General features: G+C 33.3%; 1 protein-coding gene across 1 annotated transcript; it reads right to left on the bottom strand.

Moving 5' to 3' along the window:
• Positions 1-330: 330 nt before the first annotated feature.
• Positions 331-13,751, bottom strand: LOC149790443 (uncharacterized). The gene is made up of 2 exons (XM_089972495.1): positions 13,610-13,751; positions 331-5,428 (listed from the first exon to the last, which is right to left on the bottom strand). The coding sequence occupies exons 1-2, from the start codon at positions 13,623-13,625 to the stop codon at positions 4,578-4,580; spliced, it is 867 nt and encodes a 288-aa protein (XP_089828621.1). The 5' UTR covers positions 13,626-13,751; the 3' UTR covers positions 331-4,577.
• Positions 13,752-18,706: the final 4,955 nt, after the last annotated feature.

Below are 18,706 nucleotides of genomic sequence, written 5' to 3' on the forward strand. Positions count from 1 at the left end.
ATCACACACACAATTACTTGAGGAGGTATAGCCTGAGGATATGTGGATGCAGTAATAATGCCTGTCCCTGAGTTTGGGGTCTCACTAAAAGAGGTTTTGTCATAAATATAAACAAAACAGACGGCAAATTTCATTCTTGGATAAAATGAACTGTTTTTGTAGAATATACACAATATAAAGATTTTAAAAGATAGCCAGTCAAAATCTGTAAAGGCCAAGAAAACAAAATACTTAATAGAATTTCGGATTCAGCACTTGCAGTCTTTTCTTAGATAGATAGATAGATAGATATAGATAGATAGATAAATAGATAATGATTGACACAATATGTGCAAAGTTAAAAATTTATTAAAAACCACCACGATAATCAAATATATGAAAATAAATGTCTTTGATGAGGTCACCTTTTATGTTACAAAATAACTGTAGAAAAATATGATATTTATGAGACTGCTAGGTTTGCTTACTAAATACAGGAATGAATAATATTTAAACTACCTCAGTAGAATAAAGGATGACTTAGGAAACTTGGATATGTATAACACCTCAGGTTCGTAAAAATAAAACTGCAGTTCTGGAAAATGGAGAAAACATGTACATACTAAAACTGCTGTACACATGAAAATTACAAAATGGAGTGAACAGTAACTGAAATATTTGCAAACAATAACCAACCATTTTGTGAACAGGACCAAAATATTTGTGATCAATACTAAATTAATGAACTCATGTACAATACAATATTTAGAGAAATTAACTGAAATCTTAGCATTACAAAAAATATTTGTATAAAGGTATTGCCACCCCAAATAGTGACACAAATGATACACTGTAGAATACCGGTAAGTAACTTTGTGATTTTTTTTTACATTTGCTAAAATGCTTGTAAGAAAAAATAACTTGCAAAAAGAATTAATTTTTTTCTCATATTGTATGAAATATTTGTGTCATGTTGTATTAAATCATTAGATAGGGCAGTAAAATACATAGAATTCAAAATGGTTGGAGAGAAAATGCTAAGATGGAAATGAATTCTGATTAAATCAGGATCAAGAAACATTGGCCATTAAAATGTGCATAATATATGAACAGTATGCCCTGGTATCCATGGCAATTATACACAGCCCTAATAGACGACAAAGATGCAACATCAACTAATTGTTGATCAAAGAGGTAGAAAAAAAACAGAAAATGTACATGCAGCTGTTAAACCTTGGTTGTTCTTAAGGCCATCTCACATTAAAAATCAAAATTTGGAATGTACTGCATTGTAAAAGAAATGAAAATAAATAAGACGGTAAAGCTTTTAATAAAAAAGATCAGGTACAATAAAAACTTATGTTTAGCAAGTGTTCAGAACTTATTTTTGAGGAAAGTTTTGCAAATTAATGTTTAGCATGACTTGGAAATTCCACTTATCCACTTGCATACATGTGGGCACATGAAGAAAAGAATCATTACAATTTCATAACAAGTTCAGTTTTAAAAGTCTTTAAAATTAGAAAAACTAATTGCAGGACAAATAGAATTGCTGCAGGATGAGTGAAATTTTCAAATCAATTGCCCTGCATGATGAGTGGCATACTTAAAGTTTCTTATGGCCTGCTTAATTAAATTGATAGGATAAATAAACTTGGATGTGGCTTCTTCCTCAGTCAAGCACAAAATCTTTTCCTTAAACTCAAGCTTTAAATATCTGTAATACAAACCACAAGAAAATCATTAAATATAATTTGTTTACTGAGGAATTTGATTGGTTGGCTCTTGAAAAGGAGGAACTTGATTGGTTGGCTCATGGGAGCCAACATTTTCATCACAAGAAAGTGTAGAAAATACTGCCAAAAAGTAAATATGCCTCACGTTCTATCACAGACAAAAATATCTGATACTTATTCATACTGTTAACATATCCATATAATACAATATAGTAAATATCTATCACATCTTTTGAGGCAAGATTTTTGTATAAATTTTAATCTTAAAAGATCATACTATCACAGACCATGTTTGGAAACTTTTTTGTTCAGTTGAGTGCACATACCTCTAGATGAAAGGTACAGATCAGCTGTGGTGATTAGTCAGTGACCTGGTACATAGACAATTATAATATATGCAAATACATGTATACACAAACTATATTTGTACCCATTTAGAGAAGGTCTGGAAAGCCCCATCTAGCCCTAGACAAATTAGTCCTGTGTCTCTACTATTCTATACTAAATTCATCAGATAGGTGAATATGGAAGAAGAATGATATCACTTATCCCAAGCACCCTCTAGTGTCCTCTTCCACAGAGTGAATCATGTGACTTGGTCATGACTGTATGCTCATTTATAATGTGAACCCAGCTGCAGACAGTGTCATGACATCAGGCAAGCATCACAGACCCCGACCTGAGCAGCATTATTTGACTGTAGATCATGTTCAACTTCTGTTTCTTCTTCTTGTGGCTTCAAGCAACCAGAATAAAACATACTTATTACTCTAGGCTATAACTGATGAATTCATACTGCTAACATATCCACACAATGCATTCTGAAATTATTATATAAGCCAAAGTCAATTTGGTATGGTATGCATCAGTCACATCATATGAAGAAACAGATAAGATTTTTTTTTCTGTCTTGAAACATCATACCATGATGTATCATGTTTCTAAACTTTTTTTAAAAAAATGCCAAATATTGTGATAAAACTTGGACATGTAACAATAATTCACCGAAACTGTTGTTCACATAACACTTTTGTAGTTATACTACAATACAGATGATGAAAAACTTGTAACACCTATGATTGTGATACAACATATTCTTCATGTCATTAAATATATACAGTACTTATTGGTATTTCCGTATGTATCACAATGCATTAAATATATACAGTACTTATTGGTATTTCCGTATGTATCACAATGCATTAAATATATACAGTACTTATTGGTATTTCCATATGTATCACAATGCATTAAATATATACAGTACTTATTGGTATTTCCGTATGTATCACAATACATTAAATATATACAGTACTTACTGGTATTTCCGTATGTATCACAATGCATTAAATATATACAGTACTTATTGGTATTTCCATATGTATCACAATGCATTAAATATATACAGTACTTATTGGTATTTCCGTATGTATCACAATACATTAAATATATACAGTACTTATTGGTATTTCCGTATGTATCACAATGCATTAAATATATACAGTACTTATTGGTATTTCCGTATGTATCACAATACATTAAATATATACAGTACTTATTGGTATTTCCGTATGTATCACAATGCATTAAATATATACAGTACTTATTGGTATTTCCGTATGTATCACAATGCATTAAATATATACAGTACTTATTGGTATTTCCATATGTATCACAATGCATTAAATATATACAGTACTTATTGGTATTTCCGTATGTATCACAATACATTAAATATATACAGTACTTACTGGTATTTCCGTATGTATCACAATACATTAAATATATACAGTACTTACTGGTATTTCCGTATGTATCACAATGCATTAAATATATACAGTACTTATTGGTATTTCCGTATGTATTACAATGCATTAAATATATACAGTACTTATTGGTATTTCCGTATGTATCACAATACATTAAATATATACAGTACTTACTGGTATTTCCGTATGTATCACAATGCATTAAATATATACAGTACTTATTGGTATTTCCGTTTGTATCACAATGCATTAAATATATACAGTACTTATTGGTATTTCCGTTTGTATCACAATGCATTAAATATATACAGTACTTATTGGTATTTCCATATGTATCACAATGCATTAAATATATACAGTACTTATTGGTATTTCCGTATGTATCACAATGCATTAAATATATACAGTACTTACTGGTATTTCCATATGTATCACAATGCGTTAAATATATACAGTACTTATTGGTATTTCCGTATGTATCACAATGCATTAAATATATACAGTACTTATTGGTATTTCTGTTTGTATCACAATGCATTAAATATATACAGTACTTATTGGTATTTCCGTTTGTATCACAATGCGTTAAATATATACAGTACTTATTGGTATTTCCGTATGTATCACAATGCATTAAATATATACAGTACTTATTGGTATTTCCATATGTATCACAATGCATTAAATATATACAGTACTTATTGGTATTTCCGTATGTATCACAATACATTAAATATATACAATACTTATTGGTATTTCCGTATGTATCACAATACACTAAATATATACAGTACTTATTGGCATTTCCGTATGTATTACAATACATTCAAACATCCAAATGAAACTTTTTAGCTTTTAATGGATTTAAAAAATTTCTTGAAGAAAGCAAGAAAATTTGCTGTCACTTGACAAAATTATCCCCCTCATCTTCATCCTCGTCATCAACCATTTTTACCAAAAGTAGATTTGTCATAAAATTTCTTTTTTTTCTTCTCCAGACATTATGCATGCAACTTTTTCATCTCTGGAAGGATACAATCGACATCTATGTATTTGATCAAAATCAGAGATCTCAGGAATGTTGTTTTCTTCTTCAGACTCCTGCAATGGATTCAAGTTTTCTCTTTTTCCATAGTTTCTTCTTTATCCTCGACACGACATAATCAACTGCAGCAATTAGATAGACCAATCCTACAATTACCATAATTATGATAACGCATGTGGGTATTCTATCTGATTCAAAAGCTTCAGGAGGCACTGTAATTGTTCTATTGTTCATTTTCTTCACACATTCCACTTTTTGTTGCCTTTTTAAATCAACTCTACCTTCCTTGTAGCCACTTTCGTTATGTAAATAGTATAACAGTTGTGTTTGATTGGCAAGAATTCCAAAAACTTTTTGGTTATGACTGACTTCACTTTCAGGTAGAGACCAATCTGCAGCTGCATTTAACTCCAGATGAAAGATGTACCCTTGGAAATCCTCTGTAAATGTTTTGGGAAGACTCTTATGTCTAAACGCTGTTTTAATACGGCTATATTCAGAATAGTTTGAGATTATCAGTAACAATCCATCAAAACAAACTATCATTCCAGTAATGTTCTTCTCAAAACCAGCATCACATTTATATTCTAGCATCTCTCCATGAGGAATTGTGCTTTCTGACAAGATCCGTCCATTTGGAAGGTAGTTTTGATGATGGCAGCTGCATTGACACACGAAAATCTCACCCGTCCATATGTCTGTTTCATCATTATAAAGATAGTGACCATTCTGAGATTTGGGATCAAATGTAACAGAATCTGAATGGCATTCAACTTTAGCAACTCTAGAACTTATGTCCTTCCTGGTTAAAATTGAGGAGCAGGCGTCATTGTATAACTGAGTCTTTGATTTAGTAACTGCAGTCATTGCCATCATCAAACTGAGGATGCTCAGAATCTCTGTAAGTATAAAATTTATAAATTAAATTAATTTCACCAATTTATGGCTCTTATTTAATAAAATAGGTGATTTTGTGATTCTATAAACAGAATCTTTGTTTTCATTTCAAATAGAATTTATGAAACACACTCATTTGAATCATTTCCTTGTTTAAGTTGACAGAAGACTTAATTTATCTATTTTGTTTCCTACATTTCATTTCAGATAAGCACTCCTCTCTATTACAAGTCACATGGGTCATGTATATGCAATTACTCTTTTTAAAGTAAATATAAATTGTTCTTTTAAAATTTAATATATACTAAACTTGGGTCTAAATAAAAGCGCGTCGAGTGGAATCATCACAATCTAGCATAGTACTAATTTGTTTATCAATATGCATAGCTTTCATTGTGACACCACAGCACGTGACAATCAATCTGGATTGTACTGCATCACACCTTGAGGTTCATTTCATCCCAAAAATGTATACGTACTTTAACATTGATTTTGCCACATGCACCTCTTGGGGCATCTAAATAATTACCTTCCAAAGGAATGAAGATGTATACAAATCCAAATTAAGTGAATACTTGCCACTTAAAAGTATGTAGAAACAAATCCTAAAAAATGACATGCATTACTGAAATAGTCAGTGTTGAATGCCTACATGCCCCTATTGACTTGTACTGTAAGGTCATACATATGCTACAGTAAAAGGCCATTATAAAATAATAATGTGAACAGGTATCCAATGTATTTGATCAAAGAAGGAAACCGCTCAGGTGGCCTAGTGGTTAGAGCGTCCACCTGGGATGCAGAAGGTTGTGGGTTTGATACCCGGCTGAGTCATACCAAAGACTTACAAAAATGTACTAAAAGCTGCCTCGCTTGGCACTCAGCATTAAGAGGTTAGTGTTAGGACTGGTCAGCCTTGTGTCAGGATAATGTGACTGGGTGGGACATCATGCTACATGTCTGCGGCATGATGCCCCAGTGCTAGACATCACTATAAACTGTCACACTGTAGACATCGTAGCGATATGACTGAAAAATTGTTAAAGCTACGTTAAAAATCCAAATCACACACAATCACTGTTCAAAGAAGGCTCTGCTTCTGTAATTTTGGTCATCTGGAATTAGAATAGCAAAAATTATCTATTATTTATTTGATTGGAAATAAAATTACATACACGTTCTGAACAGTCATTAAGTGCAGTATCATCCAAACAAGTAAAATGTCTGGGACCGCTTTACATTCATAAATTTTAATTGTTAAGGTGGGAATGTGGGTTGTTAAGTGATAGGGCTAGTCTAGTTCACATATTTCTTGATCTAGTGATTAGGAGATTCAAACAAATGTGATGACTTGCATTTTTTCTCCAGTTTCTATAACCACAGCAACAGTAACAACAATGACAACAGAACAAAAACAATCATTGGTTGTCACTGACCCATGTGGCACTGGTTTCAGATTTTCCTCAAATTAGAAAAAGTGTCTTGAATAAGTCCAGATACCAAAAGGATGTTAATAAAGTCTAAAAGTCAAGGAATGGAAAAAAATTCTTGCTGCTCACTAAAAGTTAAAACTTTTGTATGTAAACTAAAATTGTATTTCATTTTTACAATTCTTAAAAAATATGGGCAAAGAATGTGGAAATTTGTGTAGTCATTTAGATTCCTATTTCAGGTCCAATAATAGGTTTGAATATGTACATTTATTGCCTGACACATGCAGTGCTGGAAAATTATTTATGGCTTTTAATTTAGCAGCGGGAGGTCCTTGAGAATTCTGGGATTATTCTATACTCCAGGACAGGACTAGAAAGTAATCATTGAAGAACTGCTTTAAATGAAATCTAGGCATATCCTCTGATGCCCCACTAAAGCTGTGTGAAGCCAGTGTGTCACAGTACAGTATTATATTTGGAGAAATGACCTGAATCAAATTTATTTAGTCTTGCTTTTTAATTGAGGGTGTCTGCACAATGGAACAGGTAAAGTATTCTAGCTCCACCTGTCCAGGGAAAAAGGAGAGGGCAGACATATGGCCTGGACCTTAACCCAAAAGGGGCCTTGGTTCTTACCAGTTAATTTTAGATTTCTTAAATACTCACATTTTCTACTTAATTGTGATTTAAAATTTGATATAGTAAATCATGTGGGTTTGTTTTGGCATTCATTTCCAAATTTCAGAGCCAAGGGGTCACAAACTTTTGAAGCAGCCCATGCCTCTCTCAACCTCTGAAGGGGCCTGCATGACCTGTCCAGTAGAATAGCATAAGACATATATAATAGTGGCCCAGTACAGAATGTCCCATCCCAGCATAAGACACATAATAGTGGCTCAGTACAGGATGTCCCATCCTAGCATAATATATATATAATAGTGGCCCAGTACAGAATGTCCCATCCTAGCATAATACCTATAATAGTGGCCCAGTACAGATTGTCCCATTCTAGCATAAGACATACAACAGTGGCCCAGTACAGAATATCCCATCCCAGCATAAGACATATATAATAGTGGCCCAGTACAGAATACCCTATCCTAGCATAAGACATATAATAGTGGCCCAGTACAGAATGTCACATCCTAGGATAAAACATATATGAGTGGCTCATTACAGAATGTCCCATCCTAGCATAAGACATATATAACAGTGGCCCAGTACAGAATAACCAATCCTAGCATAAGACATATATAATAGTGGCCCAGTACAGAATGTCCCATCCCAGCATAAGACACATAATAGTGGCTCAGTACAGGATGTCCCATCCCAGCATAAGACATATAATAGTGGCCCAGTACAGAATGTCACATCCTAGCATAAGACATATATGAGTGGCTCATTACAGAATGTCCCATTCTAGCATAAGACATACAATAGTGGCCCAGTACAGAATATCCCATCCCAGCATAAGACATATAATAGTGGCCCAGTACAGAATACCCTATCCTAGCATAAGACATATAATAGTGGCCCAGTACAGAATGTCACATCCTAGGATAAGACATATATGAGTAGCTCATTACAGAATGTCCCATCCTAGCAAGATGTATATAACAGTGGCCCAGTACAGAATAACCAATCCTAGCATAAAACATATAATAGTGACCCAGTACAGAATGTCCCATCCTAGCATAAAACATACTGTTCATTATAGTGGCCCAGTATAGAATGTCCCATCCTAGCATAATATGTTTATAATAGTAGCCCAGTACCTTTTGTTCTGTACTTAATCTGTATCCTGTACATTTTGTTTACTGCAAGCCCCACCCCACAAGAACTCAAATTACACTACTTCACTTTTCTGTAAGTACTTATCGCATTTTAGAACACTATGTTTCAAACCATGACATACATGTCCTAATACATGTGTGTAAAATATGGTTGGAAAGTTAAGAGGAAGCTCAGACAAGAATTTGCCCTGGGAATCTGATTTTTCTAGCATATTTACATCAATCATTTCTTTACAATGCCTTGTTTATTTGGTTCTCCATATGGTTTATAAAGCTGCAGTCCAGGACTCCTACCTTTAAATAATTTTGGGAGTCCAGGCCCTAAAAATTAAAGTCTCAATAACAAGACCTCTTTTCCTTGCAGTAATTCAGAACATTATGGTTGTTTTGTAGTGTCATATCATAAGTCTGTCAATGCTCATTTAAATATTTAGTATTATTATAAAAGATTCAAAATATGAGACAACTGGGAACAGTGTGATTATTTGTGACGTTACAACTATAATAGTTCTCAATGGCTCTATCTTGCCATTTTTTAAATATTTTGTCTGTTGTTTGCAGCTGCCATAGATGGAATGACAAAAGGTATTAAAATTTATTTTTTGTATTATGTATTAAGATATTAAGATATTAACTATTATTATAAAAGAATGAGAACAGTGATAATTGTGATTATTTATGGTGTCATACTGTATCAGTTATCAATCTCTGTATCAAATAAATTAATTTGCCAAGGTGCTGAACAAAGAATCAAGTGACCACGCAGCAGCGTCCAGTGTCAGAATGGGACAAAACTGTAATTTGTCACGCTATATTTTTTTCCCTTCTCTTTCGAGCTTTAGGCTGTTTTTCTTTAAAGCACTAAACTTGCATCAACCCAGCCATCTGTGGCAGAAAGATAAAATAAAACAACTTTCCTGTAAACAAAACTACCAAGGCTCCACTGTAGGAATTTGCAGGGCCACACAATTCACCCAAAACATGCCCCAAACCACCCTAAACTGCCCAAATCCACCACAGACATTATGTAAATCAAATTAAACATACCCAAAACCACAAAAAAAACATTGGAAAGAGTACTATCTTTTTGAAACAGATGATACATTATGTCGCATTTAGTATTTACATCATATGGAAATGACAAAAGGGAGACAAATGTTACTGGATTCATCCCCAATGCTGGTTATCAAGTCAAAGGCGGACCCAGTCAGTAAGTTCCAAATTTAAACGGCCTCGTTGTGAAGTATATAATGGACCATCAGTGTGCCATACATATCAACGAGGATAACAACAATAACATATGCACAATATTATAAATATGTTTACATGTATTTGTGATTGTCTTTATTAACAATTTGTTGTTACTAAGGTCTATAGCAATATATTATATTTCTTCTTAACATTTTAAATAAAAATTAAATTTTGAAATCATGTAAAGGTACTGATTCTTTATTTTTAAATTGAAGTGAAACTAAATGCTGACTCATTATTTAAGAATATTATTGTTGTTACTTAAAATTTAATGCTAATGATAAAGCAGACTACTAAACATGTGAGTCATTTGTGCGAGGCAGATGGGAAGATCTATAAATACATACATATAAATGTAAGACAAAAAATTGTCTTCAAAACACAAACATTTTTAGTACAAACCAAACTATCTGAGTACATGTTGTGACAAAGTGGTGGTCTACGGAAGTTACAGATGGCAGTAGAAATCAAATTGGAGAGTAGATAAAAGGGTGTATGTGTGTGTGTGTGTGTATATATATATATATATATATATATATATATATATATATATATATATATATATATATATAGTTGCAATAGCAATTTCTATCATTTAAGGCAAGCAATGCATATGCAGCAAACTATTATTCTGATGCAAGCTTTGACAAAGCAGTGGTCCACATATTAGTTACAGAAGGTGGTAGAAATCAAAGAAGTGAGTAAATAAAAGGTAGGATGTTCTAACATTAATGAGAATGGTGAGATTATTTTGTAATTGATTTAAATGGTATATATAAAGTTCACAATAGCAGTTTGTATCATTTCATAATTTATGCTACAACGAGTAAAATTTGTTACATTAAATATATTTGTTTATTTTAATTCAATTGTGCAAAATGGGTCCAAAGCATGCCAAGAAATACCTTTGTGGCAGTTGTAGGGCATCTTGTGCATCTGAGTTTACTGTATTACATGTGGAAATTGATACCACATACAGTGTCAGTCCATGAGTGAAGTAGAACTAAGACAATGGGGAAAATGGATTTGGATTTTGTGTGTTTCTTCTGTCGTTCTTTGAATGAATCAAGGTTTGACTTCGTCAGTGCACTGCGACATCTCAAGACAAACTTAGTTAACAGTTATCCATAGTTCACATTTTGAACAGCCATATATCTCTATCACAGCGTTCAATGTAAATTTATTGTTTGGGTCACGTGCATACCAGATATAATGTCTCCATTAGCAAGAAGCTGATAGACAGAACAGAACACAAGACAATAATTAAAACATATGCAGCATAATCATGTATCTTTACAACTCTAAATGATGGTCCAGCATTTATGGGGAAACTTTCTTGTGTTAAGAAAACTATAACAACTATAAAGGATATTAATGTTAATGTAAATGATGAAGGCTGATTAGCTGATCAATGCTGATTTGCAACATGACTGATTCGGTCCATTTTACAGGCTGATTCAGACCATGTGAAATATTAAAAGGAAAACAATGGAACAACTGATTTATATTAGAAGTGCACTTTCAAATGTCAAGAAATGGCTATGCATTTCCATTGTTCCAGTTTTTGAATTGGTTTTATGTAAAAAATCTTTGCAATGTTTATAATCTTTGTACAATTTTAGGAATTTTTAGTTACCTATGACAGAGGTTGAAAACATTACTTGTATTATGTTGATTGTATTAATGCTTTGCTTTAAAATATGCAAAATATAATTGATTTGAACTTCATTAGTTTAATGTTAATACACTTTTTTCATGTTTTGTTGGTGCTGTTGTTGTTCTTGTTATAGGTTTTAACGCCATTTTTCAGCACAAGATAGGCTATACATGGCGGCCAGTATTAATGGTGGAGGAAGAACCTGGGAAAACCCTGGAAAAAAACACCAACCCACAAGAAGCTACCAGCAAGCTTTCTCACAAATCCACATTTGCCAAGCTCGAGACTCAAACCAACGCAGACGGAGGTGAGATGGCAGTGATCCATGACGGAGAGCGCTTTAGACCACTCAGCCACTTGGGGCCCCCTATATCATGTTTTAAAACTGTGCTTGATAAGACTTTGAACAATAATCTTTGCACATGTTTGTAAATTTTTAATTAGTGGCGAGACATGCCATATTTGATAGAAATCTGAAATTGATTATAAAGAAATTATTTGGTTCTTTCAGTTGTTCATTTTATTGTAATGTTGTGCTAATCGCATTTGACAGTTATGGCACTGATAGGCAATTATTTACTTCTGATGATTCTAAAAAGGAGAATTTAAAAAAAATGCAACAAAGAAATACAATATATTGCTATAGCCCATAGTGACAACCAATTGCTAATAAGGACAAGAATATGTACAGTGTGGTGTATATATTATTGTTTTCATCCTCTGTTATGTAAAATTAACTTAATTATTGATCTGTTAGTTTTAAAAAATATTTTATTCCATTACATGCTACTGTAATGTAATTTTGTTAACTGGATTTGGTATTGTCCAGAGTAGAATTCAGTTCTGACTGATTTTTTATAATTTTTTTTTATTATCGACGTAAACAACAAATAAATGATACATTGTATCTTTTTGCTGACCTTGTTTCACAATCAGTGGCAGTTATGGTCAACACCTTTTTTCATTTTGTTTTATTCTTTCTCAGAGTAAGAATCATTAAGTTGAGTCAAGGTCACAGCTGTTCGACGTGATATTTATCATGTAACAAGCTTCTTTTTTCTTCTGGAAGGTTGAACTCTTGACCCCAATCCAGGATCTGTTTTGTGTTGTAGTTAGTTTTATAGTTGATGTTATGACAAGAATTTTATCAGCTGTGCCTTAACACTTGAGATGTCAAGTTGTTTTATGTTGTGTCCAGTTTGGGCTGACTTTTTTTAACTAAATTATTTTTGGACTTAATTCACAATACCGTAAGTTCCTTTTCTTATTTTTCACTTAGTATTTTAGGGAAATAAATTATTTGTTAAATTTTTATAAAGCTGGTTGATTTCACTCTTTTCTCTTACTTATTTTAGAGCATAGACTCGTAACACCTCTTTGGTATGTATGGCACTGGTGGTCCATTATTTACTTCAAAATGTAGCTGTTTTTACTTGGAACGTATTGATTGGGTCCGTTTTGACTTGATAACCAGTACTGGCGATGAATATAGTAACATTTGTCTCCCCTGTTTCAATGTTTACGTCCAATCTAAAAATTTAATGCAGCATATTTTGTCGTCTCGTTTCTACATAATAACACTGTTTCCAATGTTTTCTTGTGGTTTTGAGTATGCTTCGTTTAATTTACATCATGTTTGTAGCTTATATCGGCAGGTTTTGGGTGATTTTGAGTTAATCGAACGGCCGGAATTTGGATGCGTCCAAAAGTACGCCTATTTCTACATTTCTGCGTCCCAAAGACACGTGCTTCAAAAATGTTATACCGAGTGACAAAAAAGAAAAAAAGAAAAAAGAAAGTGTATTCTACGATGGACATTATCCAGCGTCAAAACGGGCCATAACAGTAATCTTACAAACTTTTTTTTTTGTACGATAGCCATTAGTCCTACATGTAAGACATAGCACATTTTGATTTTGTTGAGGTGACGCCCACAACATAAATATCAGCGTCGGGTCTTACAGGTAGGACTAGATAGCCATTGGCCCGGGTCTACAGAGTGAAAGAAAGAACATCAAAGAAAGAGCAAACATAAAAAGAAAGCATTACTGTTTCTTGCGCTCATTTTTTCTCCCAATGTCCTTCGAGTTTCACCTGTTTCAAGCAGACTGTATTAGATGCGTAGAAAAGTTGTTTTGATTAAATGCTGGAAGAATCGCAGTTTGCGATCATGTATAAAAATAGACGGTTTCTAAAATTAGAACCAAAATTCCCTACTCTGGTTCCCTGACCTCTCTCCACGCCATACTTTTCTATTTGAATATACTCTGCCTTTTTCGTAAAGTTTACATGTCAAATAGTAATTATACTGGGCCCCTTTAGATAGAGGTCAAGAACCAGGCTAAATCGTAATGTTCTCGGCCTTTTGCTACCAGAAATTACGAATGTAGTTCTAGTCTATTTTTAGAAAAATTTTTCCTCTCGCATTTTGGTGGTGATAGAAGAGTTTTATTTATGCATTTTTGGTAGGGATATAAAGGTAAATGTTTATTCTTGATAATATGAGCTCAGAGTGTTGTTGTCTGTGTGTATTTTGGCGACAGTGCACAGTGAGTAATACGGCCTTGGTGATGACCCGGAAGTGAAATCCCTGTTATGTTTACATGCTGCTATGTTGACAGTCCAGCATCTCAAAAAAGAGCAGGTCAGCATTTGACAAGAACTTCACCGTGAAGTCATTTGAAGGTATTTTAGATTAACATATGATTTGCATTGATTGTCACACAGTGGAAAGGTCAGTACTGAGAAACAAATGTAGAGAACATATAGCAAAATTAAGTGTGTTCTATGTCCTGTCAGGACAGTATTGGAGTAAAGCTTAAATTGGTATAAAATCTTTATTATTAATGATAGTTACATGAAATTTTAATATGTCATGTATATTGACTTTGAAAATATAAGAATGATATTAAAAGTAAAAAATTAATTTGTATTAAAAAATTTTAAATACAATTTTAATTTTTGTTTTAAAAATTAAAAATTTCCCCCTAAAATGCACATATATAATATTTTTTGGAATGATATTAAATGTTATCAGCATGTATATATTCCTACACCATATAAAAGCTCAAGTGTTGGATATTTGTCACATTTTGTCAGAGAAAATATCTTTGTAAGTCAAAATGAGACCTTCATTTAAAATACATGAAGACGAAATTATAATTTGTATTGGCCATTCAGACTATTTATTAGGGGTCCAAGGAGTTAATTAATGTGTTTATGATGGGGTCACTTCCTGAGTAACACACATCTGCTTGTATAGCCTTCAGTAATTGTTTATAAACATAGTTATAAAGTATTTAGTGAGAGGACAACGATGAAAATTTTATACTAGAACCTACTCAGGTTCTCTACTGAATCATTTTAATCTGTCTGATAATGAAATACAGGTCAAAGGGATAAAATATGCTTTCCCCAGGTATATTTACCCTTGGATGTAAGAAAACAGCAAAATGATGTAAGTTGAACACAAAATGCATTCTATTTTATTGTTCAGTTTGGTTAAGATATTGATTGGTGTAGTGCGGCATTGTGGCCTAAATGATGTTATGGGAATTCTAATTATCCATCTTGCTTTATGCATTATTAATTACTAATAATATTTGTTAACTGACACTCTAAAAATTACATAAGAAATATTCAAACAGGTTATTTGAATTTAACTTTGTACAACTGATCTTAACATGGTTACATATCCCACATCAACAAATATCCATCCTTTTAGAATGTTTGGGATCAAAAGTTCACATTCAGTACATCATATTGGCTGACATTGTACCTACACTGTATAGTGAATCTGTAAGGCACATTTCTGGCTGTGTGCACTGAAAATATCCCAAAATGTTTTTTTCATCATGAATATGCCTATGTATGGTAACATATTTCAATTTAGTACTTTGACAGTGTGCGGTATTGAAGTACCAGCTGATATATGATTCCATTGAATCAATGAGCTTAATAATTGGTAACCATCACTCTTAAAAATACACTATAAATGTTGAAACAGATCATTTGAATTATGTTTGCACATTTGATCTTAACAAGTACATTGTATATGTCCCACAAATGCAAATTTACATCCTTGTTTACAAGTTTTGGGGATCAGAATTTCACATTTAGCTGATGATATAGGATTTATTGGTACGTATAGTTGATCTGTGTGACCACATTTGGCTGTATTCACTTGCAATATCCAAAATTGTCATTTCCCACATGAATAATATTGCTTATATTAATATATTCTAATTTAGTACATTGTCACTTGACTTTCTTGTATACTGGTATGTACTAATGTTTGTACCAATGATCAAACCTCACCACCCCAACATTGCCTTAAACTTTATGAAACATAGTCTACCTGATTAGTTATTTAACTTGTAAATGGCTAAATATGCTTCTAGAAACCTCATATATTTTTAGGATGAATTTATCACTTTAATACATGGCTTATATTGCTTCACATTTCTAAGTATCACTGTGTCAGGTTTAATATTTTGCCCCATGCTTGCAACCTTAATGACTGCTCCGGTGGCCTAGTGGTTAGAGCATCTGCCTCGGATGCGGGAGGTCGTGGGTTCAATCCCCAGCTGAGTCATACCAGTGACTTTAAAAAAATGGTACTAACAGCTGCCTTGCTTGGCGTTCAGCATTAAGAGGTTAGTGTTAGGACTGGTTGGCCTGGTGTCAGGATAATGTGACTGGGTGGGACATCATGCTACATGTCTGCGGCATGATGCCCCAGTGCTAGACATCACTATAAACTGCCACACTGCAGACATCGTAGCGATATGACTGAAAAATTGTTAAAGCTACGTTAAAAATCAAAAAGTCACATCACATCACATCACATCGCAACCTTAATGGTATTTTAAAATCACCATATCTAACACATTTTATCTTCATTTACATAGATCTTACTGTTTTCTAGAATTAAGTGAAACATATTGTATCTTTTCAGGTCTAGCCTGGTATCTGGAACAAGGTGTTAAAGTTGGATCAGCTTGGAAGCTCTCAAGTAATCTGGTGGTGATAGCAAGGTTTCATAAGGGCATGTGCAGTGTACTGCCATAAGTGATCAAGATTAGTTCATATCACCACACTGATATATAGCACCACAAAGACATGGCTTAGGTCTTCATGAGAGAGATCAGCACCATTTTTCAGTAAGGTAGATCCTCCCTAGAAATTATTTTCCTATCCCATTGCCACCTTTTGTAGTTATCGACATTGAAATGGAATGCATCTTTGCTATAAAACATGGTAGTGGTCCCATCAGAACTTTAAATCTGAATGTGCTATTAGTTATGGAAACATCTGCCCAAGTACCTGACACAATAAATGTGGAACATAGCACCTGTCAGTGTTTCTTTAGTGTGTACACCTATATGCATCTGGACAGGCATATTGCGGTTTGCTGCCAAAATCACTATGAGCTATGCTGCTTCACTACCCCTGGGAAAAATGTTATCAGTTGTACAGTCCCAAACTACCATTTCTTTTAAATACCATTCATTAGTCAACTTGTCTGTCTAAAATTTGTCAAACTGTGTTTTAAAATTTGTATGAAAATTTAAGTTTTCAATAAAATTTAGTTTTTAACATTTAAATGTTTATTTAATTTATCAATATTTGTAAATTTTAAACATATTTTCAGACAGGGCTTATTTTGTATTACAATTAGGTTTTTACAGCATTGAAAAATTCCTATAATTAAGGAAGATATAGCAAATTTAGTTTTGGTTTCTCAAGAACACTTGGACCAGAACTTGCACCCTGTGGAACACCAGCACTACATACTTTCTGACAGGTGTCACATGTTTTGTTTGCAAGCAAATTCAAAAAGACTTCATGTATAAAGTTGAAATAGGTATAGCATGCTAATATAAAAGTTTTCCTAAAATTGGCTTAAAACATGGGACCTGTCAGGAATTACATCACAATTAATACTTCCAGTTCAGTACCCTAGTTCTAGTCTATTTTTAGAACATTTTTTCCTCTCTCATTTTGATGGTGATAGAAGAGTTTTATTTATGCATTTTTGGTAGGAATTTAAAGGTAACTGTTTATTCTTGATAATATGAGCTCAGGGTGTTGTTGTCTGTGTGTATTTTTGCGAAAGTGCACAGTGAGTAATAAGGCCTTGGTGATGCTCCGGAAGTGAAATCTCTGTTCTGTTTACATGCTGCTGTGTTGACAGTCCAGCATCTCAAAAAAGATCAGGTCAACATTTGACAAGAACTTCACCGTGAAGTCATCTTTCAAGGTATTTTAGATTAACATATGATTTGCATTGATTGTCGCACAGTGGAAAGGTCAGTACTGAGAAACAAATGTAGAGAACATACAGTAAAATTAATTGTGTTCTATGTCCACCAATCGGAATATTGTTAGTATTTTCCAGTTAAGTCAAAAAGAAACCCTCGGATATAATTCCTTGCAAGTGAGAACTATATTCTGAACTAATTTCAATCACACGGAACTATGCGCAGCTGAATGAGACAAAGTCGCAGTCGGTATGATCTAGGCCTTTGCTGTCCTATCATATCAGCTGCACTCTGCCAAAGGCCACAGGGGCTCGTCTCGTTGCTTACAATTTACCTGTCATACATGTACTATACTTTACTATACTTTATAAAAAATAAACAGTACATGTATGACAGGTAAATTGTAAGCAACATTAAGAGAACTGTGTATAAAACGAAAGGTTGGTAATGTAGGATGGGATGAAATATAAATATCGATGTCATTCAAATATGTTTACAAATCATACCTTGCCTGTAAGAATGCTAATCCGTCAGCAATTGTAGCATGACTGAAAAGAAGGATAGTTATAAAGCAATCTAAAAAAAACATTGTAATTTCAAAATAAAACAAATTATTTGACTCCATTTCTGAAGTCAATGTGTGGGCCCCTGTTAACCTAGTCCTACAATGTAAGACATGGCACATGTTGATTTTGTTTTAGTGCTATGTCTTACTATCCAAATAATGACTTTGTATAGCGTGTTCCGATGTCTTTGACATCGGAATGAGTAATCAAAGTTTTAGGAACATCTCACACACTTGGCAGCCTGTATCAACACTCTTCCACTAAGTTATGTGTAATTGATATACTTAGGTTCATCTTGGGGATATTTTTCTTTAACG

The sequence above is a fragment of the Sinohyriopsis cumingii genome, chromosome 10 (assembly GCF_028554795.1).
Source record: "Sinohyriopsis cumingii isolate HCF-2022 chromosome 10, ASM2855479v2, whole genome shotgun sequence".
NCBI lineage: Eukaryota > Metazoa > Mollusca > Bivalvia > Unionida > Unionidae > Sinohyriopsis > Sinohyriopsis cumingii.